Source organism: Lonchura striata, chromosome 17, assembly GCF_050655825.1.
Source record: "Lonchura striata isolate lonStrDom1 chromosome 17, ASM5065582v1, whole genome shotgun sequence".
Classification (NCBI taxonomy): domain Eukaryota; kingdom Metazoa; phylum Chordata; class Aves; order Passeriformes; family Estrildidae; genus Lonchura; species Lonchura striata.
In genome coordinates, this window is record NC_140719.1 from 12,636,597 (window position 1) to 12,663,950 (window position 27,354).

General features: G+C 46.1%; 1 protein-coding gene across 9 annotated transcripts in view; it reads left to right on the forward strand.

Annotated features, from left to right (window-relative positions):
• DAB2IP (DAB2 interacting protein) overlaps positions 1-27,354 on the forward strand; it is a 160,582-nt gene that overhangs the window by 34,596 nt on the left and 98,632 nt on the right. For 8 of the 9 annotated variants that reach the window (XM_085556311.1, XM_085556310.1, XM_085556309.1 and 5 more), the window contains exon 2: positions 13,198-13,301. In XM_085556311.1, the coding sequence (XP_085412437.1) occupies positions 13,233-13,301 (69 nt within the window). In that variant the 5' untranslated portion in view covers positions 13,198-13,232. Of the gene's footprint in view, positions 1-9,425; positions 9,829-13,197; positions 13,302-27,354 lie in introns of those variants that run through there. The other variant, XM_085556312.1, reaches the window with a different exon arrangement.

Here is a 27,354-nt window from a genome sequence, read left to right on the forward strand (position 1 = left end):
TCAAGCCCTGCAAGTGTGGAGGAAGGAGGGAGCTGAGGGCCCCTCCCAGGGGCAGATCCGCAGTGGGGTTTGTGTCTCTGGGATTCTCAGAGGTCAGGAGTCCTTAGAGGGAGGTTGCCATTAATTCAGGCGGATTGGAGCTACTTCACAGGAGTTGGCAATGTCTGCTTTGCCACGTGTGTGTTTCCCAGACATCCTCTTGGCAGTTTTTGCACTCTGCAGTCTCTGGACCCTTTGCCAAGATCCCCACAGGGCTCAGGTGAGCCTGTGGCTCTGCTGGGGGAGCTTTGATACCTGCAAGTTGATCTTTTCCAAGGGATGTCACTTCAGCAGATGCTTTTGCACAGGAAACCTGCTGGGGGTCGGGCAATCCTTACGCTTTTACCAGGGAGGAGGAGATCTCTGCTGGCACAGGATCCCTGTCCCCGTGTGGGATCATTTCCTGGGTTGCATCCAGCCAAATGATGAATGCCTGGGCTGGGGCTGAGGCCGGAGCACCCAGGAGTCTGAGGTGCTGCCTTTGCTGGGAGTCAGAGCCCTCTTCCAGCCCTCTGTTTATATCCCCCAGGCTCTGAGCACACAGGAGTTGTGTTTGAAAACATGTTTTTATCTACTGCCACAGCCCACTCTCCCCCCAGTGGCAATGCCACCCACCCACACCTGCCCTTCTGACACTGCTGCTGCTGCCAGGGATGGAGGGACAGAGCCCATCCTGCCCCAGGAACAGCAGGAAAAGTCAGGCTGGGGTTACAGCTTGCATGGCTCTGGGAGGGCTGAGACCCAGTTTGGGAAATGGGTTTTGCTTCCTGAGGTACAGAGAGAGCCACTCCCTCAGGAAAGAGCTGCTCTGGTGCTTCCAGCTGGGCAAAGTGAGCAGAGTTTGCATTTTCTGTGCAAGGATCTGAGGGAGGGAGGGAGGGAGGGGAGAGCTTTGTGTTGGGACTCCAGATGGAGCCAGCCTGCTTCAGTGTGCGAAAAAATGCCCAGGACTTGGAGCTGTTGGCAGTGACAGCAGCTTGTTCAGTGGTTCATGTGATGGCACCCTCTGTTCTGGAGCTCTCTGCTCAGCCCTGGTGCCTTCAGCACGTCCATCACGTGTCGGTGTGTTTGTCACTCTGCCCCTTTGGGAGGCCCAGGTGGAATATCTGACCAGTGGCACTGGTGGGCAGGGCAGAGCTGAGCAGGAGGAGAGGCTGCTCTGAGGAGGCTGATGAGATCCTGCCTTCAGCACATTTAAGCCCTTTGGGAGTGGGTAAAGCAGACAGGCTTCACTGCACTGGAAATCTCTGCTGCAGTGAGGGCAGACCCTGAAACCCCTGGCTCTGCTCTCCACAGAGGGTCAGGACATGCTGCAGGTAAACATTAGTTAGATAAAAATCTACCTGCAGAACCCATGGACCATCTGTTCAGCTCAGAGATGTGTGGGACTGCAGGAGGAATCATGGCAATAATTATAATTACTCCCAGATGACCCATCTGATGAAGTGGAAGGTACTTGGGAGGCAGAGAGGGGACAAGGAGAATTTTCAGTGACAGCAGCACCTGCTTGTGGCTGCACTTGGGTCCGTGGCTTTCTTCAGGATCTCTCCCTGCTTCTCCTTACTCATGGACACGATGAAGGAATGGGGGTCAGTGGGAAGTGTTCTGAACATTCCCTTTGTTGATAGAAACGCTCAGGGTGCTCCATTCACAGTCCCATCTCTGAGCCAAATGCAGCTTTGGCTTCAGGGCTTTCTCGTGCAAAACTCTGCAGGCAATCAGCTGGCATCAAAGCCCTGAGAATTTGAGAACATTGGGGTTCCTGATCTTGAAGGCTTAGTGTTCCTGATCCTTCTGCCTCTGTCAGCCTCAGACATAAATGTCTTGTTCTGTGTTCTGTTTATCACAGATGCTTTTCAAGGTGTTTTATGAAAAGGATTTTTATTAAACAGACTTTCTTCTTCCTTTCATTTGATGGCTGCTATGAAGAGAAAACTGACTGATCTTCAGCAAAACCCAGAATTTCAGTGCACCGAACACTGAGCTGGGAGGCCAAGGTCAGGCTGGGTCAGCACAGGCTATTCAGATACACATCTGTTGAAAACAGCTGGAATTTAGTCTTTGTCTCTCTGTTTGATGAAATCGAAACCTTTTAAGTGATAAAGGAGAGATCAGCTTATACCCAAATAATCAATACCTTGGAGGTTCAGGCACTCGCCTGGGACAAGGGAAGCAGTGACTGGAAAATTGTCCCAGCATGTCCCAGAGTGACATAACAACTAAGGAGGTTTTATTACATTTAAAGCCATCTGAAATTGCACTCACCTCTCACTAATCTTTCCTAGCTGAAAATCTGTTCTGCAGCATGTTAACAAAAAGTGATGTTGGACAAGGAATGCCAGGTGGAATTTCTTTCCACCTCTGCAGAACTTTTGTTTTTCATTTTAAGGGCTGGGAGCAGGCAAGTGAGGAGCCCAGTAATAAATATTAGCAATAGACTTTTTATTTCCAAGGGTGGTGTCTTTTAAATGCCAGGAAAAGGAGACCTTCCTGCTTTGCACTTTTTAACGATCATTGCTTTGTTTTTCAAGTCTCTTTTGTGGCATTTTCTGTTTCACTACAGAAGTCTTGCAGTCTTTCATTGAAATTTTAACAGCATGGCTGACAGATGCCCATAGAAAAGATATGCAAAATGTTTAAAGCTGTGCTGTTTATAGGAAATATTCACTGGCAGCTGTGCTATTTTTAGCACCAGTACTCCAGCTGAGACTTTGCTGTGTTTGTTCAATGCTTCATTGTCTAGGAAAAATCGAGACTAAATTTAATGACTTGGGAAGTGGTGTGTGATGGAGGAATTCTGGAATTGTTTTGATAATAAACAATGCTTAAATCTCAGATTCCCTTTAATAAGCAAAAATTTAGAGTGAGTTTATTGCAGGCAAATTGATTGGACTGACCCTTCAGCAGGAGCGAGGTGGCAGCAGTGCCTTGACTCCCGTTGCTCCTACAGCAAAGCCTGACGTGCCCCACGTCCTCCAGAAATGCAGGAACATCCACACTCAGTGAGTGCTCCCTGTGAGGAATTCCTACGAGATCAAAAATGAATCAAGTTGTAAAAGTTCCCCTGGGAAACCCCAGTGGGAATCTCTGAGGAGCACTGTCACTTTTTGCTCATCTCTTCCTTTATCTCTGTTTCCAGCCCTCTCCTCCTGGTAGTCCCATCCTTTTCCCCTGACAGTGTTCCTGAGAGGGGCTGACTGCTCTGAAAGGAATTAAGTAGCAGATTTGCTCTCGAGTCATGCAGAATGAGGTTTTATCTACAAGCCGTAGGTACTAAATGAGAAAGAGGTTAAAAACCCTGGTCTGATTCCAAACTAGAATTGCTTCCAAGAACATGCTTCGAGGGGTTTCAGCAGACTTTTCATGATCACTCATGTATTAGAGTAAGTTTGTCTCCTTACAGCTGAGGCAGTCCAAACAATTTAGACACAGAGCTGCCTTTTAAAGCTTTTAAACCTGTATTTCCCTTGAAGGTCTTCTAGTGTGCCACTAATCCCCTAAGTTATTGCACTGAAGGCACTCTCTAATCCTTTAATTCACTCTGCTCTCAATAGAGATGGGAACGAGCTGGGTCAGGGAACGTTCTCATTTGGGCTTTATCAGTTCTGCTTTTTTCAGTTCAGACTCTGCTGAGGGTCGTTTGCTTTCCTTTGCAATACTCCAGAGAATATTTTAGAGTCAGGCACTAATTGTTTATATGTTGCTTGAGAAGGAAGGTGCACAGAACTCCCAACTCCTGTCACTGCTTTGTGCAGCCTCGGGGTCAGGCTTTTACTCTGATTCCTTTGGGACTCAGAGGATGGAAAAATGGATGGCTTTTTGAAAACTGTGAATCCATTCCCCATCTGGAGCTGGTGAGGGTCAAGGAGCAGTGTCAGCCACAGGTAATTTCTGGAAGCTTTTTTCCCCCAGAACTACTCAACTGAGAGATTCTGACTAATATTTCTTTGGTACTGAAGGTAAAGCTTTGAGGTAATGAGCAATGCCAGACAAGTGTTGTGGTTTTACTAATAAGCATAAACTCTAAAAGACTTGTTAGAGCAACACATGGCCTGAATTGTGCAGGTTGTGCTGCCTATTGGTTTTTTCCTTGCATGAGGGGCATGTTTTTATTGTAGGTCTGCTTTGGAGAGCCAGGCTGGGACCACAAGCAGCTCCCAGAGGCTCATTAGGAATCCCAGGCGCTCACACTGCTCCAGAAGTTCATCTTAAGTTGAGCACTGAAGCACTCAGTTGGAGGAAAGACATGCCCTGCAACTGTATGGACTTGGGGAACACTGACAGGAATAAAGACAACCAAAGTTTTGCTTCATTAACATTTGCACTGAAAGAGGACTCCTCAGATGCTGAGCACTTAATGTTTCCTTTTGAAGAAACCAATTTATGTGAAGTGTAAGTTTCTTTTGTACCTTACATGCTCATATTTTTGGTTCCTTACAGCATTTCTGCATCGCTGAATTTCTTTTAGAGTCAGAGATCAAGCCAGGGCTTGTTCTGAAGTACCCAAATGTGCTAATAGGGGGACTGGTGTAAAATTTGGCGTCTGGAGTTAAATTACAGGATGCTTCTTAAGCTTCTGGGTTTCTATAGGAACGAGTAATAGTCATCCTTCATGATTAAGCAGTGTCCATGGTAACCAAACGAGCAAGTTTTAAATGAAAGATATTTTCCCTTTACATTTTTAGCAGTCAAAGGTTACCAATTATTACCTTTATACCCTTAGACAAGAACACATTTTGATGGGGCTGGTGTGTTTGAAGTGAGAACATTTGGTGTTCATTTACATAACTCTGCTTCTAGGATCAGCTAAAAGTCAGGTGAACACCAAAATGAAATTTCAGAGAGCGAGGTGGGGTGCATTAACCTCCCCAGGAAGGTGAATTTTGGTCACTAAATTGCTGAATTGTTCTGCAGGGTTGCAGTGTTGCTGTTCAAGTGCCCATTTGCTCCTCAGAGTGACTGCAGGGCAGTTTGGAGGGAGAAATTCCAACACATATCTGGCATATTTTTTAGGATGGAAAATGCAAATGTCAGTGTTGGTGTAGGTAAGAACATTCTCCTGCTCCCTCCTGTTTCAAAAATAGGTTGGGAAGTGAAAACATGACTGGTTTTTAATGTTTCATGTCTCTCCTTGGCACTGGTGTTGTTTGCTTGAAAACTGCAGAGTGAGTGTGCAGCTGCCACCTGCAAGTGTTTGCAGAGCAGGTTTGTGGGAGAGGAGCAGAAATACCCACCCACCCCCAGAGGAAATAAAAGGATCAGTCACAATAAATTAGGATTTACATTCCACAATTTCTAATAGCGAAACAATTGCTAAGAGAGTCTGAGCAGGCAGAGCAGAGATGGATGGGGAGCAGCAGTGAGCAGGGATGGATTCTCAGCAGTGCTTTGGGCACAGGGAGGCATTGCCCCGGGGTGCAGAGCTGCTGTGCCTGACACAGCTGTGCACACACATCCACACACAGCAAAGGCACGACGTCTGTGGAAAGAACACCACTCATTTCTATAAGCATTATCTTCTGTTAGTGCCTGCTGAAGTGCAGGAGACTTGTTTCTGTTTGCTAGGGGAACTCTGAGGCCTCCTGCACTAACATTTGGAAAATCAGAAAATCCCTCTCAGCTATCCCTAACCCTGTCCCCAATCCTAACCCTCCCTGACTTGAACTGGAGGAAGAACAGTGGTTCCAGACTTTGATGGGACTGCTGCTTTGAGTTGCTTCCTCATGACAGATCCTGTATTTCAGTGGGTACAAAACATCACTGCCATCCATTATCCATTACTTAAAATCCAGTATTCTTGTGTGTTTGCAGTGAAACTGTCTCCTAACTAGCCAGAGTTCAATCCCAACCTCCTGCTTTTCTGAGCAGAGTTAAACTTCTTGGCCGTTGAGACAATCTGAGGTGGTCAGCAGGCTCTGGGCATTGAGGCTCTCTGAGGCTGCTCTGAGCCACATGCACCATGTGAAATTCAAATCTTAATGTTTGGTCTATTATGCAGATGGATGTGAACAGAGGTACGTGTGTGACCCCATTTATCTCTCTAATGAAGTGCCATCAATAGAACATCTGTTTCTTTGCTGTAGAAGATGAAACCTCTGATGAATCATGCTTATAAATTAAGTATTTATTTATTTAATTTGCATGTTACCAGTACAGACCTGTTCCACGGCTGGAAAAATGGCCTGGGAATTAACTGTGTGAAGTTTCCATTTCTCCTGAGGCTGCTTCATGGGAAGGGAGCTGTTCTGGCCTGCTCAGCTCAGCTGGCCAGGTCAGTGCTGGGGGAAAGCCCCCAGCCCACCCTCACAGGCAGGGGACAGAGCCATGTCCAGGTGACACCTGCAGGGACAGCAATTGCAGAGTATGGAAGTTTCCCCTTGCCCTCAGATTGCCTCTGTGGATAAAGTGCTGCAAGAAAGCTCGTGGTGACAGAGCAGAATCTTTGCAGGAAGGTTCAGCATGATGGATGAGCCTAATTTAAATCTCCCCAGAGCTGACTCCTTGTTCTCCACACTCCGTGTTGCTTGTCTTTATCATCACAAGGGAGGATGCTGATGTTCCACTTCACTTTATCATCCTTTCCACTTCAGCCAGGGTATTGGCAGTCACCACGATCTGGCCCCCAACCAGCATAGAATTTCAGCTTTTTCTGATGTATTTTTTAAGTCTGAGCTTGATTTCAATTTCACCCTGGAGAAAAGGCTCCTAATGATATGCCGTTAGCAGAGGAGGAATTTGTTCTGTGGATATCATAGCAGAGGAAGATAAATATCATACATATTTTATTTCAGAGACTAATAATGAAAGAATAAAAATACCATATATATATACATACACATATCTAGTTAAAAAATACCAGACAGTAAAATGGAGTTTGTACTACAGGCTGCTCATGTTTATCTTTAGAAAGGGAGGGTCTTATGGATGCCTTATATTCTGTCCCTGGCACCAGGTCTGGGGACCTGCAGCTGTGCCTTTTGCACATGGATCTGGTCTCCAGGCTTGTAGCACTCAGAAGCTGCTGTATTTTCAGAGCTCTCACAGTGAGAAATACCTCAGCTTTCCTTTCCCATTAGTGCTGTTCTCTTCTTTCCCTTGGATTTTCCCTTGACAAATACATTTAATCTGCCTCCTCAGGTAAAGGATGTGTTCCACCTGGATTTCGGGGGGCAGGACTTGCCCTGGGTCTCTGTCAGAGTGCCGGCTGTGCTGGAATGGCTCCACAGCAGGGAAAGAGCAGAGAAAGCGCAGGGAAACTGCTCTTAACTCCACTGCCCATCGAGCGACCCAGCGGAGAGCTCGCAGCGCCGCAGCCGGGTCGGGCTGGGAGCGCTCGGGCAGCCGAGGGCCGCCAGCTCCATCTAGTGAGCCCCGGATCGCGGCTCTCATCCCGCTGCTGCAGCGGCTCAGCCGGGCATGGAATCCCACCCCGCTTCCCGGAGAGACGGGGCTGCGGCACCAGGCAGCCAGAGCCCGCAGAAAGGCGAGAGAAGAGCCTGTGCTGCTTGCACACATCAAAAAGCACCGGGGCAGCTCTGGGAGAAGAGTTCTCTTACTGGGTAATAGAGAAAATAGAGGAATAGATACATATCAAATACTCAGACAAATAGCAGAGCTTTTTTCAGTACTAGATTCGAGAGCCATTAATAGCATTGGCTCAGGAGCAGGATGAGGAATATTAAATCCATGATATCCAGGAACCTGACGCAGAGATGAGGGGAGATCCATTAAAGTGCACAGCGTGCCGTGGCAAAGGTCAGAGTCACTCCAAATCATTATTTAACGAAGAAAAAGCTCTTCTTTCAGGAGATCTTAGTCCCACTTTGTGAGAAGATGGTGACAGATTTTAGCTGAGGGAACCAGTGTGTTCTGATATTTTCTGGGATTTGTTTTCTGTATTCCAGCCACTTCTAGCAAGGCTCTTCAGTTGACACAACTGTCCCAGCCACCATTCCTGAATTGTGAATTGTGTGGCTCTAATTGGTGCTTCAGGTGCACTTTGCTGCTTTTAGGCAGGGGCACAGTCATCAGAGACACACTGAATGTGGTGCTTTTGTACCCCAAAGTGACCTGTGAGGGAAACAAGGCACTGGTAAGAAGCTGGATCCGTTTGGTGTAGTGTCCATAGGGAGCATTAACTGTAGGCATAGACTCAGTTGTTTAATTCAAAGCATTTGGTGCCAGAGTGTAGCCCAGAAGGCAAGTAATGATCCCAATTTATTTTTTTGTTCTGTATGTAAACAGTTAGATAAGAGAGAGGGATTTTTACAAGCTGTAGTTCTGTAAACAGTGTTCTTAATTGTCTGGAAAGGTCATGAGAGCATGAGAAAATGTGAAACTATTTCTGCTTGGAGCATGAAATGACTGGGGAGTAAATCAGTGATTCTGATGTGGAAGAGTTGTGGGTACAGCCAGGGGGATTGCTGGGCTTTATGGAAGTTTATAAATGTTTAAGCCAGAGATTCTAAGATGCAAAAAGAAATAATTTTATTCTAAGATAAGAAGCGGGGGTGACATGGCTTCCCTTAGCCTGGAGAACACCCTCTCTGTGTTCATTAACTTTGCTTTCAGAGGAGTCTGCTTGTTCAGAGGGCACCAGCACCCGCCCTCAACTTCTGCTTCATGACCATTTTCATTTAAAAGTCTATTTTATTGCCTAATAAAGGTTTGGTTTTTAATTAATTTGTATGGTTCTAACATTGCTGTAAGGGATCAGATGGAATTCGCTGTGGACCAGCAGGGCTCTGGGGGATATGTTCCAATAAATACTTCTGCAGGTAACTGAACCACAAAGGTGGCCCTGCAGCTGCATTCCTGGGCCAGCTGATGGGAGCAGGAAGGGCTTTTATAACCTCTCACAGCCTCTTTGTCACTGGAAATCAGACATTTTGGCACCCCTGCTTCCCACTCAAAGTTCTTCACACCTTGTGAAGGGGAAAGTCGGCTCAGTGTTTATTATTTTCTGTCGTTGTCTATTCTGCTTTTTAAAAGTGCCTCTATTCCCTTCTAAATCCCCATTTGGATTCAGACTGAAGATCCATCTTTTCTCCTGGGCTCCTGTGGCCACCCAAAGCTGTCTGAAATGTAGATTTTTCTGCAGCCTCTCCTGAGTATGTGGAATCACGCAGACACTACAGATACCTGTTCTCCAGGGATTGTTCTTAATTCGTAAATGCTACCGTGAGCCACATTCAATCACTGTCACCATGCCTCCTCCTCTCCTCTCTTGGGTTTGTAACAAGGACTTATTAGATAACGCAGAAATTAGAGGAATAACACCTAAATTCATTAAGCAATAAAATTAATTCACGGCCTGTAATTGTATGAGCAGGAGACCGGTAATTCCTGTTCCCTCTGGTTTCACAGAAACTCCGCCCTGGCAGCGCCGGGGCACCTGCGATGTCGGGCAGTGCCCGGTGGGCAGGACAGGGAGGAGCCGGGTCCCGGCCCCGCTCAGTGCGAGCGCGGAGCAGCCTGACCCTCCAGGGCCGCCTGCGGCACCTTCCCAGCGGCTCTTGCCTCTGGAGACCGCGTGGTTCGTGCATCGCCTCCAGAGGATCTGGTGAAGTTTGGTGTGCTCCAAAGTCTCCTTTCCATAGGCGCATCCCGGCGCTGGGAGCCGCGCCGTGCGCTCCTGCCGCGTGTCCCGGTGCTGCTGCTGCTCTGGCATTCCAGGCATTCTTCTCCTTCTCGCTGCCTCTGATGAAGTCATCACCTCTCCTCCTCTCCTTCCCGGCTCCTTCCGAGTGCCATGGCATGTGCGCTGCTCAGCAGCACGGCTTCCTTCTGGTGAGTTCAGGGAGACGATTTCTCCTCGCTGACTTCTCTCCCAGCGCTCAGGTTGGACCTCCCTTTCTGGCCTGGAGCTGGAGCAGGTTCTTATCAGGAAATCAACTTGCTGGGAAGTGCCTGCTTGTTGTTATTCCATCCAGCGGCCTCCCTTTGCTTTTGTTCACGCTGTCTCTTCCACTGGCTGATCCCTGGAATTGTGAGAGAGGGGGGAGTGTGAAGAGAGATGAACAAACAGGAGTTAATGTGTTTTATTCTCCACAATGAAAGTGTAAGACTGATGATCTCTTGGACTAGTTGGGATTCACAGGAGCAGGTAATGCAAATGGAAGAACACCTCTTCCTGAGTGAAAAGTAAACAGCAGCAACAATTGTTTGCGTGTTTGTTACACGTAACAACCTACTTGGAGCAGTGTCTGAGAAGTGGAGTCAAAGGAGGCAGTGGTGTTGGGTGGGTTAAGCAGGAGTTTGGGTGTCAGGAGCTGCTCACAGCCTGTTCTGCTGCTGCCCTGGAGCCTTGGGGAGATTGCTGTGCTGCTCCATAACGATTCCACGGCATGAAAAACAGGCATGGAAGAGTGCAGTGAGGATTAATTATTCTGTCAGCTCCAGTGCCTTGAATTAGTTAACAAACCAAATGTGTTTATTACTGTACAGAAAGAGTTTCAGAAATACTCCTAAGCCTGAGGTCCTAAATTAATGTGCACTGTTTGCAGTGCTGTGTGTCCTCTTGGAAGTGGGATATGTTCAACTTAAAAACCTCCTAGTGCCTTCCACAGCCAATAGTATGTTGGCCCAGCTGTGTGGGGATAACCTGGGAGAGCTTTCGGGGGCGTTGAAAATTTCAAGGAAGTTTCTCTTTGAACATCTTACTCTGCACAGGAGGAAACCCAAAACACTGCAGTCTTCTGTAAATATTTGGAAAAGCAGGAAGTCCTGTTGTTTATTTCTCTCTCCTGTGTTGTATAAGGTGGATGAGCCCTGGGCCCTCTGTGCTATTGAGAGGTGACACAGAACTGCCACCGTGTCTGTGCAGACAGAGATGGAAGTTTGGGAGAGGTTGGGAAGAAAAGGCTGAAATCAGACACTGAATCTGAGCTCTTTTAGCTTGCTTATTTTATGCACAAGTGGGCAAATTTGACAGAAATGACAGAAAATAAGGCTGGAAGGAATTTCAGGAGGTATGTGGTATCTGTCTGCCCCAGGAGAGGGGAGGAAGGGCAGCCCTTTGGCCCTGAACCTCTCTGGGCACGGGAAGCTCTCCCTCTCTGCACCAGCAGTTCCAGGGTGTGACTGTCCATGGCAAGATGGGACTGTTTCCAGTGCCTAACCCAAATATCTTCTGCTGCAAATTAAGACGTTTCTTTCTCAGCCTCTAGTGACTGTGGAGAGTTTTTATTACTGGCTCACAGTGCCCTTTTCCATGGCCCTGGGCTTGCTATGGCAGCGTGGCTGATGCCAGGCCCTGGGCAGAGTGACCCAGCCTGAGATGGTGCCTCCAGCCCTGAAGAAGCAAAAAGAGCACTTAAACCTTTATATATTCATACTGCTTTCCATGTAAAGCTGTTCTGCTGTACATTCCTGGAGTTACTAATTTACCTGTAAGCTATTTTTATTAACCTTTAAAACAAACAGCTCCCCCCACATCTCCTCCAACACCCACACCCACCCCTCCTTCTGGTTATTTCTGGTTTCTTACAGAGGGTTTTGTAACATGTCTCTCCTGCAGTGAAACCCACAGTGCTTAAAGAAGCTAAAATGGAGATTTGACTCCAAACGTTTCATGAACCATAAGTTTAATAATTATAGGTGAAACCCACAGTGCTTAAAGAGACTAAAATGGAGATTTGACTCCAAACATTTCATGAACCGTAAGTTTAATAATTATAGGAGGGTTTAGGTGCTAAGCCAGCTCTGTGTTTGGCCTGGGGTCACGCTGATGTGTTTGCTGGCTCTGCTTGGGGTATATTTTAATGATGAAGTAAGAAGCTAAGCTGGGGGGCCGTTACCCCCATACAGGTACTTTCCCTCAGTGCTGAGCAGTGTTTAGGGCTGGGGAGCACGTGGGGAAAGTAATTTCTTGTAGCTGCCTTTCAGGTAATGCCATCATTCCTGTTTTCCAGCCAGGTGTGTGAGAAATGCTTTAAACAAAGTTCATTTTTCCGGTCATTAAGAAAATGCAAAGCAGCTTCTTCAGTTGTCATCTCAAGCTCACTTTCAAAATGCTGTAATCAAGTTTCTTTATGACAGCCCAAAAACAAAAGAAGACTCAAAGGAATGGGGTGGGAGCCTGAATCTTCTGCGAGATTACACCAAAGGATTTTACTGCTTGAGATTCAAAGTGCATCTTTGTGCAGAGAAAGTGGCCCAGACATTTGACAGCTTGGCTGGAAGTTGGGAAGGCAGTGAGCTGCTGCTTTGGGCTGGCTGAGTTTCACACAGGTTTCATGGCAGCCAAGGAAGAGCCAGCACCTCACCCCATCCATGGCTGCAGTCTCAGTCTGTTCTTTTGGAATGGTTTAAGACACATCTCAGGAATTGTCAGGTGGAGTTGCTGGTGTTAGTTGTTTCTTACAGTCAGGCTTTGGCAAGGGCAGAACCTTGCTGAGGAGACAACATCCATAGAAATCTTGTCTAAGGAGGACTCTGGAAGGGTTTTGGGAAGGGAAGCTTGTTACAAGGTCTGAGCATCACTGAATGGCAGCTTGGAAATAAAATTGTTTATCTGAGATCCATGGTGCTTTCAAAGAGGGCTTGTGAACTGAGGGAACAGCACCTTACAATGCTGTAGCTGACCTGTCCTAACATCTTTCTAAATCTCCTCAGTTGTTAATTTTACCTTTTCAGCCCCCTCCCTTCCCTGCCAATGGGGAAGGAGGTAAGTATTCCTATCCTCATTTTATACTTTATCAAAAGCAGAATGTAATGATTTTTTCCTGGTTCCAAAGCAAATTGCTAGAGGAATTAGACAGGTAACTTCAGCATCCTGTGCCTCTAACTCCATTAGCAGTTTTCCTGAGGAGGTTCAAATCCACAAGTGCACGGATCTGTAATTTGCATATAATTCGCACTCATCTCAATGCAGTTTCTGTTTACTCATCTGCAGGCTGGAAATAATGATAATGCCAACCTGTCAGGCATTATCTGAAGCTTACAGTTGTATAAAAATGCTAATTGTTGAAGGTGAAAGTCTTGCTGGTAGAACGTTGTTCCAGGTAGCTCGGGGAAAGGTGAGAGGAATCCGTGGGGCCGTCGTGCTGCCTCATTCACGAGGACATCTCGGAGGGAGATGCCACATTTTGCACGGCCTGCTGGCCCTGCTGGCCTGTGCTGCTGGGTTTGTGACTGTCCCTTGTGTTCTGTCCCCAGAGTCCCCCCCGGAGCGCTGCGGGCAGAGGCGCAGCATGCCCAGCGGCATCGCGGAGAAGAACCCGGCCATGGAGCCCGCGGCCACCGCGCCCTTCCGCGTCACGGTCAGTGTCTCCCCTCTCTGCAGGGCTGTGGGCTCCTCACGAGGCCTGGGGGGCTGCCGGAGGGGAAAGGAACCTGCTCACCCTGAATAAGTGCTGCCTGTAAAGCTGGCTGCTCACTTGTTTGTGGGAAACGGGGTGTTAGCAACACGCAGCTGTCAGATGTGTCCTGGTGGAGCAGTAGGGTTTGAGTGGAGCTGGAGCTTCACTTGGGAGACTTTCCTGGAGAGGTTTCCTTGGTGAGTCCTGGTGCAGTGTATTCCTGGGAGCATTTACCTGTCTGCAGCTGTACAGTGTGTGCTCACACTCCTCCAGAGAGAAAATCTCCTCTGGAGGAACCTGTCATTACCTCACAGGACAACTGCCAAGCTGGGATTGCCCAGAGCCTCGGATCTTGTCCCAGCAGGAGCCTGGAGGAGCCATCCACTTTTTCCATGGCTTCAATCCCTGTGCTGTGAGATGTCACTGGTTGTTCACTAGCATGACTACCAGTGGTCTTGGTGCTCCATGGGAAGGGCACTGCTGTGTCCATTGGCAGCCAGGAGCAGGGACCCCAGCAATGGGCTCTGTCAGTGCTGAGCCCTGGCTGGCAGTGCCCGGTGTCAGTGCAGTGTGAGGGGTGTGAGCACACAGTCCCCTCCCCACTCCCTGCACACATCAGCTGGCTGGGCTGGCTCTTAGCACACACAGCTGTTTTTATTCAGAGGAGACACTAATGGTCTTGCAGCAGGTTTGCTCCATGCAGGCTTTCTCTGCAGGCCACACCTTCTTTACAGACTCAACTGCTGCTTACCATACTCGGGGAAGCAGAACCAGAATTTCAAAGCTAAGACAATGGTGCAATCTGAAAAAAATAATCTGAGCACACCCAGTTCACCTGAGAACATTTGCACTCGTGAATGAGTCATGATTAGCAGTTTGGACAAGTAGTTTATTTTAGTTCTAGAAATTGTTCTTCCAGCCATCAGAACCTATTGATATCAGTGAATGAGTATCCTTGAACCTTAAACAACTATTGCTGGTTGGTGAAAAGAGCAAAACATGATGGGAAAATCTGGATTCTTCACAGGACAGAGGATTTGGGAATATTTTCCTTAATATCCCCGTAGTCAAAGAAAATAAAAAGCTGTTTATTCCTTTCCAATGGCATATATCCTGCTTTTTGGGTTTTAGAGAAGCTATTCCAGCTTTGAGCAGCTGGTGGAGGAACAGCTGATGTGGGATGCAGTTCCATGCTTTAAGCAGCTCTGTTACTCAGTGTGGATTAAATAAGGGCAGCCATCACATGGGTAATACATGACATTTGTCTTCTCTGAGTTCAAATCCACCCTCATCTCATTTCTCCCCTGCGCCCCCTCCGAGTGTCAGTGCATTAATATGAATGGCTTCATTAGGTACAGTTGGTGCGGCTGCCCAGCCCTCAGCAGATGTCTGACTTTAGAAATATATTCTCCCTCACCTTCCTTCATTAACCAGAGGAACATTAGCAGTCAGTCCACTCCAGCCACTGGGAATAGTAATTAGTGCCTTAGTTTAGTGGTAATGGGATTATTACTTTTGAGCCTGCTGTTGTAGGTTTGGAAATTGTAAGCTTTTCATATTTTACAGCTGATTGTTCTTCCCTGACATCTCCATCCTTCTGCTGTTGAGTCTCCAAGGGCCTCTGAAGCTCAGGAGCCATTGGTTTCAGCTATTTTGGCAGTGTTGCATTCCCAGTTGCTTTCTTTCACTTCAAAACTAGAGCAAACTAGGGTGGAAATTTGGGAACTTCCCTTCCCATACAGAAGTCTTCCAGGCAGGTTACAGATAATTGGGCATTGTGGTTTTTGAAAACAAGAGCTCCTGGTAGTTTTTGAATTATAGAATATAAACCTTGAAATTCAAGTCCTGTTCTTACCCCTTCTCCTGAAAGAAATTTTTAATGAAGCTCCTTAAACTTAGAAAAATCTCCCCTAGTCCTGGTTATCTCATGCTGTACAAGGATTATTTTCCATGTAAATCCCTTCCTTCACTTCAGAGCTCTGTATGAGCTGATGCAGAATGAGAAGTTTGAGGCTTCAACCCAAGTGAGGCTGGAGCTGAGCTGAGGTCCCTTGTCCTGAGCCTGCTCTCAGAGCCAAGTGCTCAGATTTTAGTCTCCATTTCCAGGGGGCACCTGGCAGCAGCTGGTGATGCTGCAGGGCTGGAGACACCAACGTGGCCGTGGTTAAAGCCTTGCTTTTAGGAGAGTGCAGAGAAGCAATTTTGCCTCTCTGCATTGAATCCCAAGAGCTTGAGGTGTGAGGTGGGTTAAGCCTGAAGTGTGTGGGGTATTTTGTCAAACTCAGAGGCCAGAAGTTGGGAAAGTCTGCTGAGTGCAGTGAAATCCCTCACTGTGCCCACCTTGCAGGGAAGTGCTGCAGGGGAGGATTTGCTGAGGCTCACTGGGGAGGACTCACTCCCATCCCATCAAGCACTGCCATCTATTGACTCCTTCTGTTAGAGCCCAATTTACTTTGTTTTCTAGGAAAATATCCCAGGCCAGCAAAGTCCAAATTGCCAAAAGACTTGAGGAAATATCTGTATTCTGTCTTTTATTAGACAGAATTTAGGATTTCTTTCTCCATCCCTTTAATCCTCAATTCTAGCATTAATCTTTTGCTTTCCAGGAACACCAAAAACACTTCAGTTCTTCTTCTGGTTGAAGCCACATTGGCCTCAAAAATCCCCCAAAACCACACCAAAGCACAGTTTTTCTTCTTGTAACATGAACTTGTTTTCCTGCAGTTTTCCTGCCTGGTTGGGCTCGGTATACAGCTGAATTTGCAGTGATCCATCATAAGCTACTCTTACAGCATTCCTCCATCTATCCTGGTTTTAATCCTTGATAAATGAAGTATTAAATACTAATGGCAGTAAATGGAAACTCCTGGAGAGATGAAAGTGAAGAGCCCTTCTGCCATTCCTCTTCAGTGAACATAATCCTAAATAATGGGATCCCAGTTCAAGCTGCTGTGGACAAGATACTGAAGGATCTTTTTCCTAAGTTTTTGCTGTGCATAATACACTCTATTTTCTTTTTTTTTTTTTTTCTTTTTTTTTTTTTTTAAGAGCAGTCATGTAATATATATTATAATGATTTGACTTTGGAGAATTTATGTTCCTGTATTATGTGGAGAGTGGAATGGCACTTCCCTCGGTATGATCACCCCTCTTTAATTGAAATGTAATTGTTTACTAAACCATTGCAGCTCAAAGGGAAAATTACTGTCATTTTGGTCTGTGGCTGCATACATTAAAGTGCCCCTTTTGCAGGAATTGAATTTAAGGAGAATAGGAACATTATCAGAGATGATATAGAAACATAAAAACATAAAGCCATTATCATTAAACTGTCAGCTGCAGCTGACTTTGGCTAACCAGTGTTAGTGGCAGCAAGAAATATGGAAATTACTTGGAGAATGTATCTGTCAGTTCAGTCACCACTTCTGCAACAGGACATGCTTGGAAGCTTTGGGATTGTGAGCATTTTAGGGATTGGAAGCAAAATGAGGTCGTTTGGAGCCTTTGCAGTTATTTGCAGACTCCCTGGCACTGCTTGGCAGAAATCAGGAGGGCTCCTCTGGCCCTCAGAGGGGTTTGTCAGGTACCCCAGCACCCAGACCTGGCACCTGCAGCATCCTTTGTGGATGGGTTCCTGGGCTCTCCACAGAGGTGGTTTGTTCTTACCACCCTCATGCTCCAGCTGGGAAAACTGAGGGAGGGAAAACTTAGCTAACTTAAATTTGATCGTTCTCCAAAGCCCAAAAATACATCCTGAGCCGAATTTCTTCATTTCTAATTCCCAATCCTGGTGTTAACCACTAGCTAAGCTATTCCTAATTACCTCTTGGAAATCCTCCTCAGTTTCAAGAGAATTAAATATTCTCCAAATTGATGTTGTAATGTGAAAATGAGTAAGTAGGTTCCTGGACTCCCAAGTCTTTGTTCCTAGGGCAGAAATTCCTTGACTTTCTTACTTTCTCTGCCAGCAGTCAAATTTCTAGTTGCTTGTTATTTAAATTAGAGCCCTCTGCCTTATTTTTCTAAGTCATTTTATTAAATATAAATCTGTGAGTATTTTTGATCTTTAATTTTTGCTTGTCCTTTATGAGACATGAGATAAATTCTAGTTAAGGTATGAAGGATAAATTTTTGAAAAAGGAAATCTTTTTCCCTTCTCAATGCTCCCTAGCACAGGGATTGGAAAGTGAACCTGACTGTAAAGATATTTTTAATTCTTTGAGTCTGACCTTGTGTCTTGAATTGTTTTTAAGTAAACCTGGAATTTCCAGTTGGGGAGGACTGGAAGGCAGCATGGTCAGAGATAGGAGGGACTGACAGATTTCAGCACAGAGCTGCAGTCCAAACCACTGAGGATTTACCATGTGCATCAAGCAGGAGACAAGAATGACAGGATAAAAGACATGGTGCTATGACCTGCTTCACTGAAAGGGGCCCAGCAAGGCAGGATATGGATTTTTTCCCTTTTTGAACTGAGTATGTTCAGGGAGGTCTCTTTGTCAGAGCCTGCAGCTGTCTGAAGGACAGTTTTAGAGAAAGAAAGAGCATAGGGCTCATCAACATCTTCATTCACACACCGAGGCCACTTCTCTACAGAAATATGAGTAATCCTGTTGTAATTTTTGTGGGGTTCTGGCCTGCTTTTGATTGCTGTCACACTGGGGTCGTTGGACAGCAGAGGGTTCCCAGAGCTCTGGTGTGGGGCAGTGAGGAGGGGATGGGACCTGACCTGGTGCTGCTGCAGGAGGAGGCTTGTGAGGATCCTCACAGTGCCCAGGCAGAGCCCTGGGTTAACCTGCAGCTTCCACTGAGAGGGAAATGCCACAAATCACCGAATTTCTGTGCCCCAACACCACTGAAATGTGTTCTGGGCTAAGGCAGGAGCTCACGCTGCTTCCTGTGTGAAGCTTGGGCGGTGGATAAACAGGGAAACGTGTGCCTCTGGGGAAGATAAAGTCAAATACTGAGTGGGAAAGGGGAAAACAAATGTTTCAGGAAGTTGCCTGGCTCTGCAGAGGGTCCAAATTGGCACAATTCCATTGATTTTCTTCAGCTACTGCAGACATTTACACTTTCTCAGCCTCTGAGGACTCTGGGCTGTGTGAAACCCATGACTCCGGGCAGGGCTCAGGGTCCCAAGGGTGAACAGCAGAAAATCCTTGGAGTGGGACAGATTCCTTGTGCCAGGAATGAGAAGGGAAGGAGTGAGAGTGAGAAAGCAGCTCCAAACTCCCTCTGCCCAGAAAGCCTGAGCAAGTTTTTGTGGAATAAACCTGTGTTGTTCTGATTTCATGACAATCCTCAGATCCCTCCATTCCTCCACTCCAGGGGAAGCAGTGTTGTAGCCAGATGAGAAATACCAACAGCTCCTATGTGTTTTCATGGAGAAAGCCCATGGGAGTAATATTTAACATTTAGGCAGTAAGTAGGGCTAATAGGAAATGCTAATTCACATTTCATTCTTTTGATCAGTGTATATTGAATGATAATTACAGTGATAGTACTTGGCACTTCTGTAGCACCTTTCATCTGGAGCTGTTAAAGTGTTCTGCCAGTCTGAATGAATTCAGGCTTGCAGGCACTGGGGGGTTGCAATTTACCATAATGCCTCAAAATAAATGGGGAACTAAGGCCTGGGAAGATTATACCACTTTTCCCATCATTCAAAATCTTTATCAAACAGTTGGGGTTGTCTAGCAGTGCTGCTGGTCATCTCATAAGAAACAAAACCCAACACAAGGCATCACTATAAATGCTGAAGGTGGTTTAAACCAGCCAGGTGACTGGCCTTTACTCTCTAGAACATCTTTGTTTGACATTTTTTGTGGTAATTTAACAATTTAATGTACACTCAGGGCTCTGGTGTATTTTTGTTTGAATTCTCCCCACAAAGACAGAGAAACAATCTCAGATTTTTCCCTGCATTTTTCAGCCATGTACTTGGATCCATATCCATTCTTTAGAGACTTCCATCTCCAAAGGATGATTTGAACCAAAATATTAATTTCAAAGCTACAACAGGAAAACATTTGATAGTGTTTCAGTCTCTTCCCAGGAAGCCCAAGTGCAAACAGCCTGGACTAATTGATAGGCTGTAGGGAGGCAAATGGACCTGACTGGTTTCATTTCTGTGGAGTGAGTGAAAGGCAGAAGGTAAACAAACAAAAGCTTCAATTTGTTTAAACCTCTGGGCACTGAAAGCTCTCACATTGCTGGTAGCACAGAGAAAAGGGGGCCATTAGAATATCCAACATGACAGTGTCCCTTTAATTTGTTTCTGGGTCACAGATAAAGAAATGTCCTGCAGATATGAAAGGTAGGATAATAAACACGTTCCATTCTCCCTCTCTCAGTAGCACTGACACTGTGCTTTCAGAGAACAAGTCAAAGAATGGAAGGTATTATCTGAATCTCCTGGAGACTGGAACATGAGTGCCCATTGCATCAGGACCTTCATCCCTGAACTTCTTCCACTGGGGATTTGTACTGCTTTAGCTCAGGCATATTCAGTATTTGTTTAAATACTGAATTAATTTCTCTGGAATTCATTGAAATCTGTGTCATTGCCACAGTTCACCCTGAACAGTTTTCAATACATTTCCACCAAGTTTTGTTTCTGAGACTAGTTTTCTCTTGTTTAGACTAGACACTTCTCCGTAATTGTCAGAACACATTTTGAGCCATAATTCCTTGGTCTTCCTCTGCAGCTGGTTCACATGGCACCTGTGGACTTTGGTAATAATGCGGGTGCTGGGACAGGAAATCATGGCACAGATGCCCCATGCCAGCTGGCAGTGATCTTGTCTGTGTTGTTCACCCGTGGAAGTGGCTGAGCTTTACCAGGCATGGAGGAGCTCATGGCCCTTGACTGGATTGTTTGGGAGCTGTTTTGGAGGTTTCTTCCTCCCCTCCACATGGCTGCCTCGTGTGAGGCAGTTTCTCCAGGTGGTGCCACTGTTGTTCCAAACCCAGCGCAGCTGCTCAGCACAGAGCTCTGCTCCCCTGCTCTCCTGGGCACTGCAGCTGAGCAACTTGGATTTGTGGCCCTGGGTGGAGCACACATGGGAAGATGACATTGATTTCTAGGTACTTTTTTCAAACTTTAGTTGTCATGGAAACAAGATTCCCTTTCTCCTCCATGCTGTCACTTTTCCTGAGCACTGCACTCGGATAAGCAATAGGCTGTGTTTGTCCTCCCCACACTCTTTTTCCCAGTGATATTCATGGCTCAGGCATCAAGGATAATTTCAGAGAGAGTGGAGAAGCTCTGCTGCTTTTCCTGAGGTGTTCAGGTGTTCCCAGGCCTGGCACTCCGCCAGAAACTTTCTTGTCTTTATCTTCCTCCATAATTACAGTGGATCATATCTTCCCTGCAACATTTTTCAAAGCACCAAGGAAATTAGCTCCAGAACTAATAATGTCTTTTTTTCCTGAATGGCTCTGTGCAGTTCCCTACATGTCAGAATGGGATTCACCCTGAGCAGCAGAACCTGTCCCTGTCCCTGTCCCTGTCCCTGTCCCTGTCCCTGCCCTTGTCCCTCCCTTCATTCCTGCCTCTTTCAAGGACATCTCCATGGCATTCCCAGGATGGCACAGCCTGGCCTGAGTACAGAAATTTACTTTACATTTCCCAAGGAGTCCCATGGAAAAGGTGAGGGGCGATGGGTACAGGCTGCTTCTGGACAGAGGCCAGTTGGGCACAAGAAGAAAAAAATTTTTGCTGTTTTTAGAGGGTGGAGGAGGAGACCTTCACAGCCCTTCCTGGGAAACCAGGGAGTGTCCCAGCTGGTGTGGCACTGGCTGTGGCTGAGGGACATGTGCTGGCCCTGCCCTCGGGCCCTCCAGGAAAGAAACCTTCCTTGATAATTAGCAACCAAGTCAAAAATAGTTAAGGAATAAGTGAATGACACTTAAATCTGCCTTGTAGAATTGAAATTTCCTGCAGGGTGACAAAATTCTGCTTTAAAGATAGCAAATCCACTGCTAATAATTAGGCAAGAAATAGTCACTGCTAAGACCCAAAAATAGGATCTGTCACTTGCAATGTCTGTCTTATTATTTTGAGGGATAAACCAGCAGTGAACTTAATTTTTGCCTCCAGTTCCTGAAGGATATTCTTTTTGGTTTATATCTTTCAGTGTGAGTGTTTTAAGAGAATTGTCAGTTGTACTGCCTCACATCACCTTCCTCAGCACCACAGCCCAAAATCCGACACAAAGTACGAGCTGAGGGGGGAAAGGAAAGGAGTAAAGGTGGAGAAAAAGAGCAGGCAGTAGTGTTTCCTTGGTTTTCATTTCTGTCTGAGCTTTCTTAATCAAAAAGCTCTCTGATCTGTGTGTTCTGAAGGATGGAGAAACCATGAAAGCCAGGCTGGTACTCCTGGAAATATCATATGTGTGTTATATTTATCCTTCCATTGTAGTTTTTCTCCCTTTTTCCAAAACTGTAAGTAGGAGGTGAATCAAACCAAAATAGTCATTTTCATAAATTCTGAGATGAGGATAAATGAACTTCATCTTCAGTATTTGCACAATGTCTGGGAAGGGAGTTGTCTAGGGAGGTAGATAGGGGAAATGCAGGGCTGATGTATCATCTGAATTCCAGTTGGTATTCCCCACACCTTCACAAAAGTGAGCATTTTTGTTTGATTGCAGCTGTAATTATTGCTGAATACAAATGTTCCAATTTAAGCTGCAGAAATGTGGGGAAAGTCTTTGAAGCCAAGAGCATCTGCCTGGAACATGAGTTTCATATTTGAATGAGTAACTTTTACTGCAAAATTACACAATGAATCCCTACATTCAAAAGATAATAATATTTTTTTTTTTACTCTAAACACATCATCTACCAACTGCTTTTTAAAATTTATTGGCTTGGCAGCTGGTTTTGTAGAAAATGTGTTACTAAAAGCACACAAGCTTTGTCAGTGGAAATGAGGCAGCTTGGTGTTGCTACCTTCCTGCAGGCTCAGAGCTGGCCATCGGTTCTGTGGAAAATGGGGTTCTGTCTTCCAATATTTTCCAATATTTACTCTGCCCCAGAGGTTTCAGGTGGAAGTGAGCAGGGAGATGCCTGACACAGCAGGACATCCATGTGCTGCTCCATGACCATACATCAAAGTAGGGAAAGCAGGGATAAAACACACTCATGAACCAGTTTACCCTGCATCATAGCCAAAGGTGGACTTTAAAAGGGAGCAGTACTGTAAAGAGATTTATGGAGATGGTTTTCTCTTGTCCCCTGTGTGTTTATTGCTCATCCTGGTGAGCTCTGGTACCTGTTTTACCAGGACTGGAGGGCTGGCATAGGAATGAACGCTTGAGCAGTAAACCTGGCTTTGCAGTTTATCTGGGCATAGTCAGTGTAGCAAATCACTTGGACAGCTGTGCCTTCACACCCTCCCTGTGTGCCCTGCCAAAACCCTGCACTGACAGCATCTCCTTCCTCCCTCCCACCCCCAGCAGCCTGCCCTCGTTCTCCCTCCTTGGACAGTAAGCTTGTTGAAGCATGGATCTGCCTGGGGACTGGCTTTTAAAAGGTATATTCTCATTTCTGAGATTGGGAAGAATTAAATTAATCTCCTTTATATGAAAAAGTACCTTTTTTCCTGAAATAGAAGGGCACAATGGTTGATGCCAACTATTCCTAGGCAGGTTTTGTACCAGGTGTAATTGTAGTGAGCCCAGTGACCCAGTGGAGCTGAAGTGCTGCCCCACAGAAACAGTTCCAAAGTGCAGCTCTTGAAAGCTCCTGGGCTCTTTAGCCCTTGGCAAAACCCCACGGGACCTGGATCAGGATGTTTCTGAGTTTTGGATACACAGACTGTCCTCTGGGCTGGGGACTCCCTTTTGCCTGTTAAACAAAGAAACTGCTCCATCCCCCTGAAATCCTCCTGCAGGTGCCATCCTCGGTGTCCCTGGGTCAGGCTGTCCCCAGTTCTGCTGTCTTTGGGGGAATCACTGGGTTTGCTCTTCAAGGTTACTTGCATTCTCCCTGTGTCTCTGTTTCTGCATCTTTCATTCCTGATTGCTCCATTTCCCTTCTCCTACCTTCCCAAGAATATTTATCTGTCTTGTTGGGATGTGAAATGTTGACAGTATGATAATCACGGAGCTGGGAACAAATAATCCAGAGTAGTGTGGGTTAGTTTTAATAGGAGAACAAAAGAATCCAAACTGAAGAAACCAAGTGATCCCTGAAAAAACAACAACTGTTGAAGTGTGGTTGTCCTCGGGGTTCTTCCTGACACTTGAATTTTTTCATCCTTTATTAATGTCCCACCTGTTTCCTGTCCATGTTCCATGGAAGTCATCAGTGCTAATTAGAGAATCCAGACCCAGACTTCCCAGGGTTTCTGTTACTTTACCAGAGGCTGGGAAGGGAATCTTCCCAGAACAGAAAAGGATCAGAGTTAAATTCTGCCAGGAAGCAGTTAGCTGAAAAATATCAGGGAGAATGTCCAGAACTGAGAGCTGCCAGTCCATGGAATTCTTTCTCCAGGGCCGTGGGAGAAGACCCGGTGACCAAGGCAGTTTCAACAAGATAGGTAAAATCTTTATGAAAATGGAACTCAGGCAGCAATCCTTTATTGGCCAGAGGTGGGAAAGGGATGAGATGTTGTGTGTTAATGTGTTCTGTTACTGCTGCTTCTCTGTGATTTGCTGATACTCACATGTGCGAGATTTGCCATATTCATAATTAACCCCCAGTGCCTCTTATTTGATGTAATTCCAGCTTTCCTGACCTGGCTGGACCCACACTGTCCCCTGGGTGACCTGGAGGACATCAGTGCATCTTCATCTGATTTTTCAGCTGGGCTGAGCTGAGTGTTTGCAATGACACTGCAGATCTGATTCCTCTCTGGCCGTGGCAGGGCAGTGTTGCTAAGCAGCGCTTTCCCCGTGAGCTGTTCTCCCATTCCGGGGCTGCTCCGTGGCCTGGCTCCCTGGCAGCCCCTCATCATCCTGAGATCTGCTGGATCTCCCTGTCTATCCTCTAACAAGAGCACGAGTCTGACCACACAGTGTGCAGCAGCAGGATTGGAGTTTTTGTTGCCAGTTACCTCTGGCCACATAATGGGTTTGCAGCTATTTTGTCATTCCTTTGAGGTTTAGCCTAAATTCCAAGACACTTCTGTCTCAGAGGGGCTTTCCTTATCCCTTTAGACTAAGGTTTTAGGGTGACATCAGTCACAGCAAGTGGTGGTTCCTTGCTCCTAGTGAGACATGAGGGGAGGTTTAGGTATTAGGAAAGATTTCTTCATGGAAAAGATTGTCCAGTGTTGGAGCAGCTGCCCAGGGGAGTGGTAGAGTCACCATCCCTGGAAGTGGATGTGGCACCTGTGGTTCAGTGGTGAACAGGGTGGTGCTGCTGGGTTGATAGCTGGACTTGATGATGTTAAAGGTCTTTTCCAACCTTAACAATTCCATGGTTCTCTGAACTACTTCTGCCCCTAGAGCTCACAGGGTGACTGGGAGCAGTCCTGAGATTCATCAAATTAAATGGAGGAGACACTGAGGGACTCTGCACCCACATAAGCAGTCATGGGTTCAGAAGGAGAACACACCTCAATCTGTGAGTGCATTTCTAGGTCCAGAGACAATAAACTCTCCTGGTTTTCCTTTGAGGTTCACATCTCTCCTGCTCCACAGACTTTGGGAGACTGTGGCTCTCCTTTTCCCTTTCCCTGGGATTGCATTGGGCAGATCTTCAGAGCAATCTGGGGTTTGCCATGTAAACAGAATGTGGTGATAAATTTGCAAAAATTTCCTAAGGTTTCTGCAGGTTTCTCTTAAGTTTGGGGGTGTCTTCAGCCTCAAGGTTGACACTCTCTTGCCTCCCATGTGCCCAAGTTCAAAGCAGCCCCCATGCAGGCCTCGTGTATCCTGGAAATGCACTTTTTGGGGAAGGGAATTCCACAGGGGCCGTGTGCTCGGTCACCTGAACAGAGCCTTTCATCACACCTGACAGGAGCAGAGCTGCAGGACAGCAAAGCAACTTACAACCCCAAAGTTCAAATCAAAAAGAGCTGGCAGAAATAAATGATATATGAAGTGTTTGAGGGGCTGCAGACACTTCCAGCCCTGTGCCTCTAACACTGAACAAATGAAAAATATTTGATCCATAAAGGTCAGTGCTGTACAGAAATTCCCTTCCTGCCCTGCTTCAGTGCCAGGGACCACTCGGGGGGTTATTTCTATTCTTGGGCTTTCAAGAGACACAAATGGTGCCTAAAATCACCCTCAGGATTGTTCTGGGCTCTGCATTCCTGGGGTAGCTCAGAGCAATCGTGTTCTACAGAGAGAAGGGTAAAAAAGTGCACTTAGATGTCTTTACCTCATAACAAATGGTATCAGATGTTCCCCAAAAAACATTTCTCTTTCATTTTGAAAGCTGGGACTAACATTGGTAATTGTAGAAATGGGTAAACTCACTTGTTTGGAACATTTATGGCTATAAAAGGATGCTTAGTGTTGGCACAGCTTTACTTGTTTCACAAATACAAATATTAATTATCCATTCAGTAGAGCTTCAATAAGAGGGCATTTCCATGTGCTGTGCAGGAACAGAAAAAGCCCCATACTAATTCCAGAATTAAATTAAGTTTAATATAAAAAAATAAAAATTGTAAAGCCCAGAATAAGGATGAGTCTGGTAGAAAATATTTACTTCCAGTTTTATACCTTATCCCTGCCATAGCAGGACACGTGGAGGGAGACCTGTAAGGAAAGGCTGCATTGCACACTGGTACTCAAAGCAAACACTTATTTATAGCAGTTTCCTTATGATGAGTAGTGAAAAAATTCCTGATGTCCTCTCATGTCCCCCAGAGTTGAGATTTGCTTGAACTAAAACAAAAAGATGTGGAAGAACTGTAAAAACAACCCCATCTGTTCAGTAGTTCCTGTGATCTGCCTTTGTAGGGGCTGTTCTGTGTGGGTTTGGGGTGAGAGCAGAAGCCAGGGTTGTGTCTGTGCTCCTGTCTGACCATCCCAGTGCCCTCCCAGTGCCCTCCCAGTGCCCCCGGCCAGACCTTCACCCTGCCCCAGCCTCTCCCTGTTTTCCTGGCTTAGAGAACACAGGGAGCTGCCAGGACTCTTCCAAAGAAAGCTGCTCGTGAGGCATCCAGCCTGATTTATTGATATATCATTTTAAAATTTTATCTCTATTGTGTTTCCATGGTGCTGAATTTTTACCTTTATAACTTTATCCTATGGGTTCTATGCGAGTGAACATTATTGGTGTGGGAGTCAGCTCCAGACACAAGACTTGCATCATTACTTTATGTTTAATAAAACAGGAGCTCCAGATTTTGCTGTCATTAACACTCTGCTCAGTTTTGTCCCCCTCCCTTTTTCTCTTTCCTTTCTAGTTTTTTTCATGTTGCCCCAGGGTGTGTGGAATTCTACAATTCCTGCATCTCAAAGGCATATGGTGCTGATGGGTTTGCACATATGCTTTAGAAGTATTATAATACCAAAAATATTCAAACATTATAATAGAATATAGGATTATTTCCAGGTTCTAGAGTAATTGAAAATGCCAAATTTGATAAGGAAGAAAAATTTAAATGAGAGTCCCACCTTCCTGCGTCTGCAGTGAGATGATGGCATTGGATTTTGGGTTTGTCAAATATGTAAGAAAAGAGCCCAAATCAGAGCAGATTTAATTGTGCTGTTTTGAATTGTGCCATCCTGTTTTAGCTGAAGTTGCTGTGGTTGTGATTAAGCCATTCCTCAAAAGGATTTGTTTTGTTTTCTTCTGCCTTCGTTCTTTTTGTCTTATTATGACTTCAGTCAGCTCTTGTGATTAGAGCGATTGTACTCCGGGCTTGGAGATGTCAGAGGCAAAACAGCAGAAACCAAGCAAGAAGAGCAAGGCCCTTGCCCTTGAGAAGTGAAATCAGTGCTCAGGGGAGCTCTGCGTGTTCCCAGAGGAGCTGGGGCTGCCCCTGGACCACGGGAGTGTCCCAGGCCAGGCTTGGGGCACCCCAGGACAGGGCTTGGGGCACCCT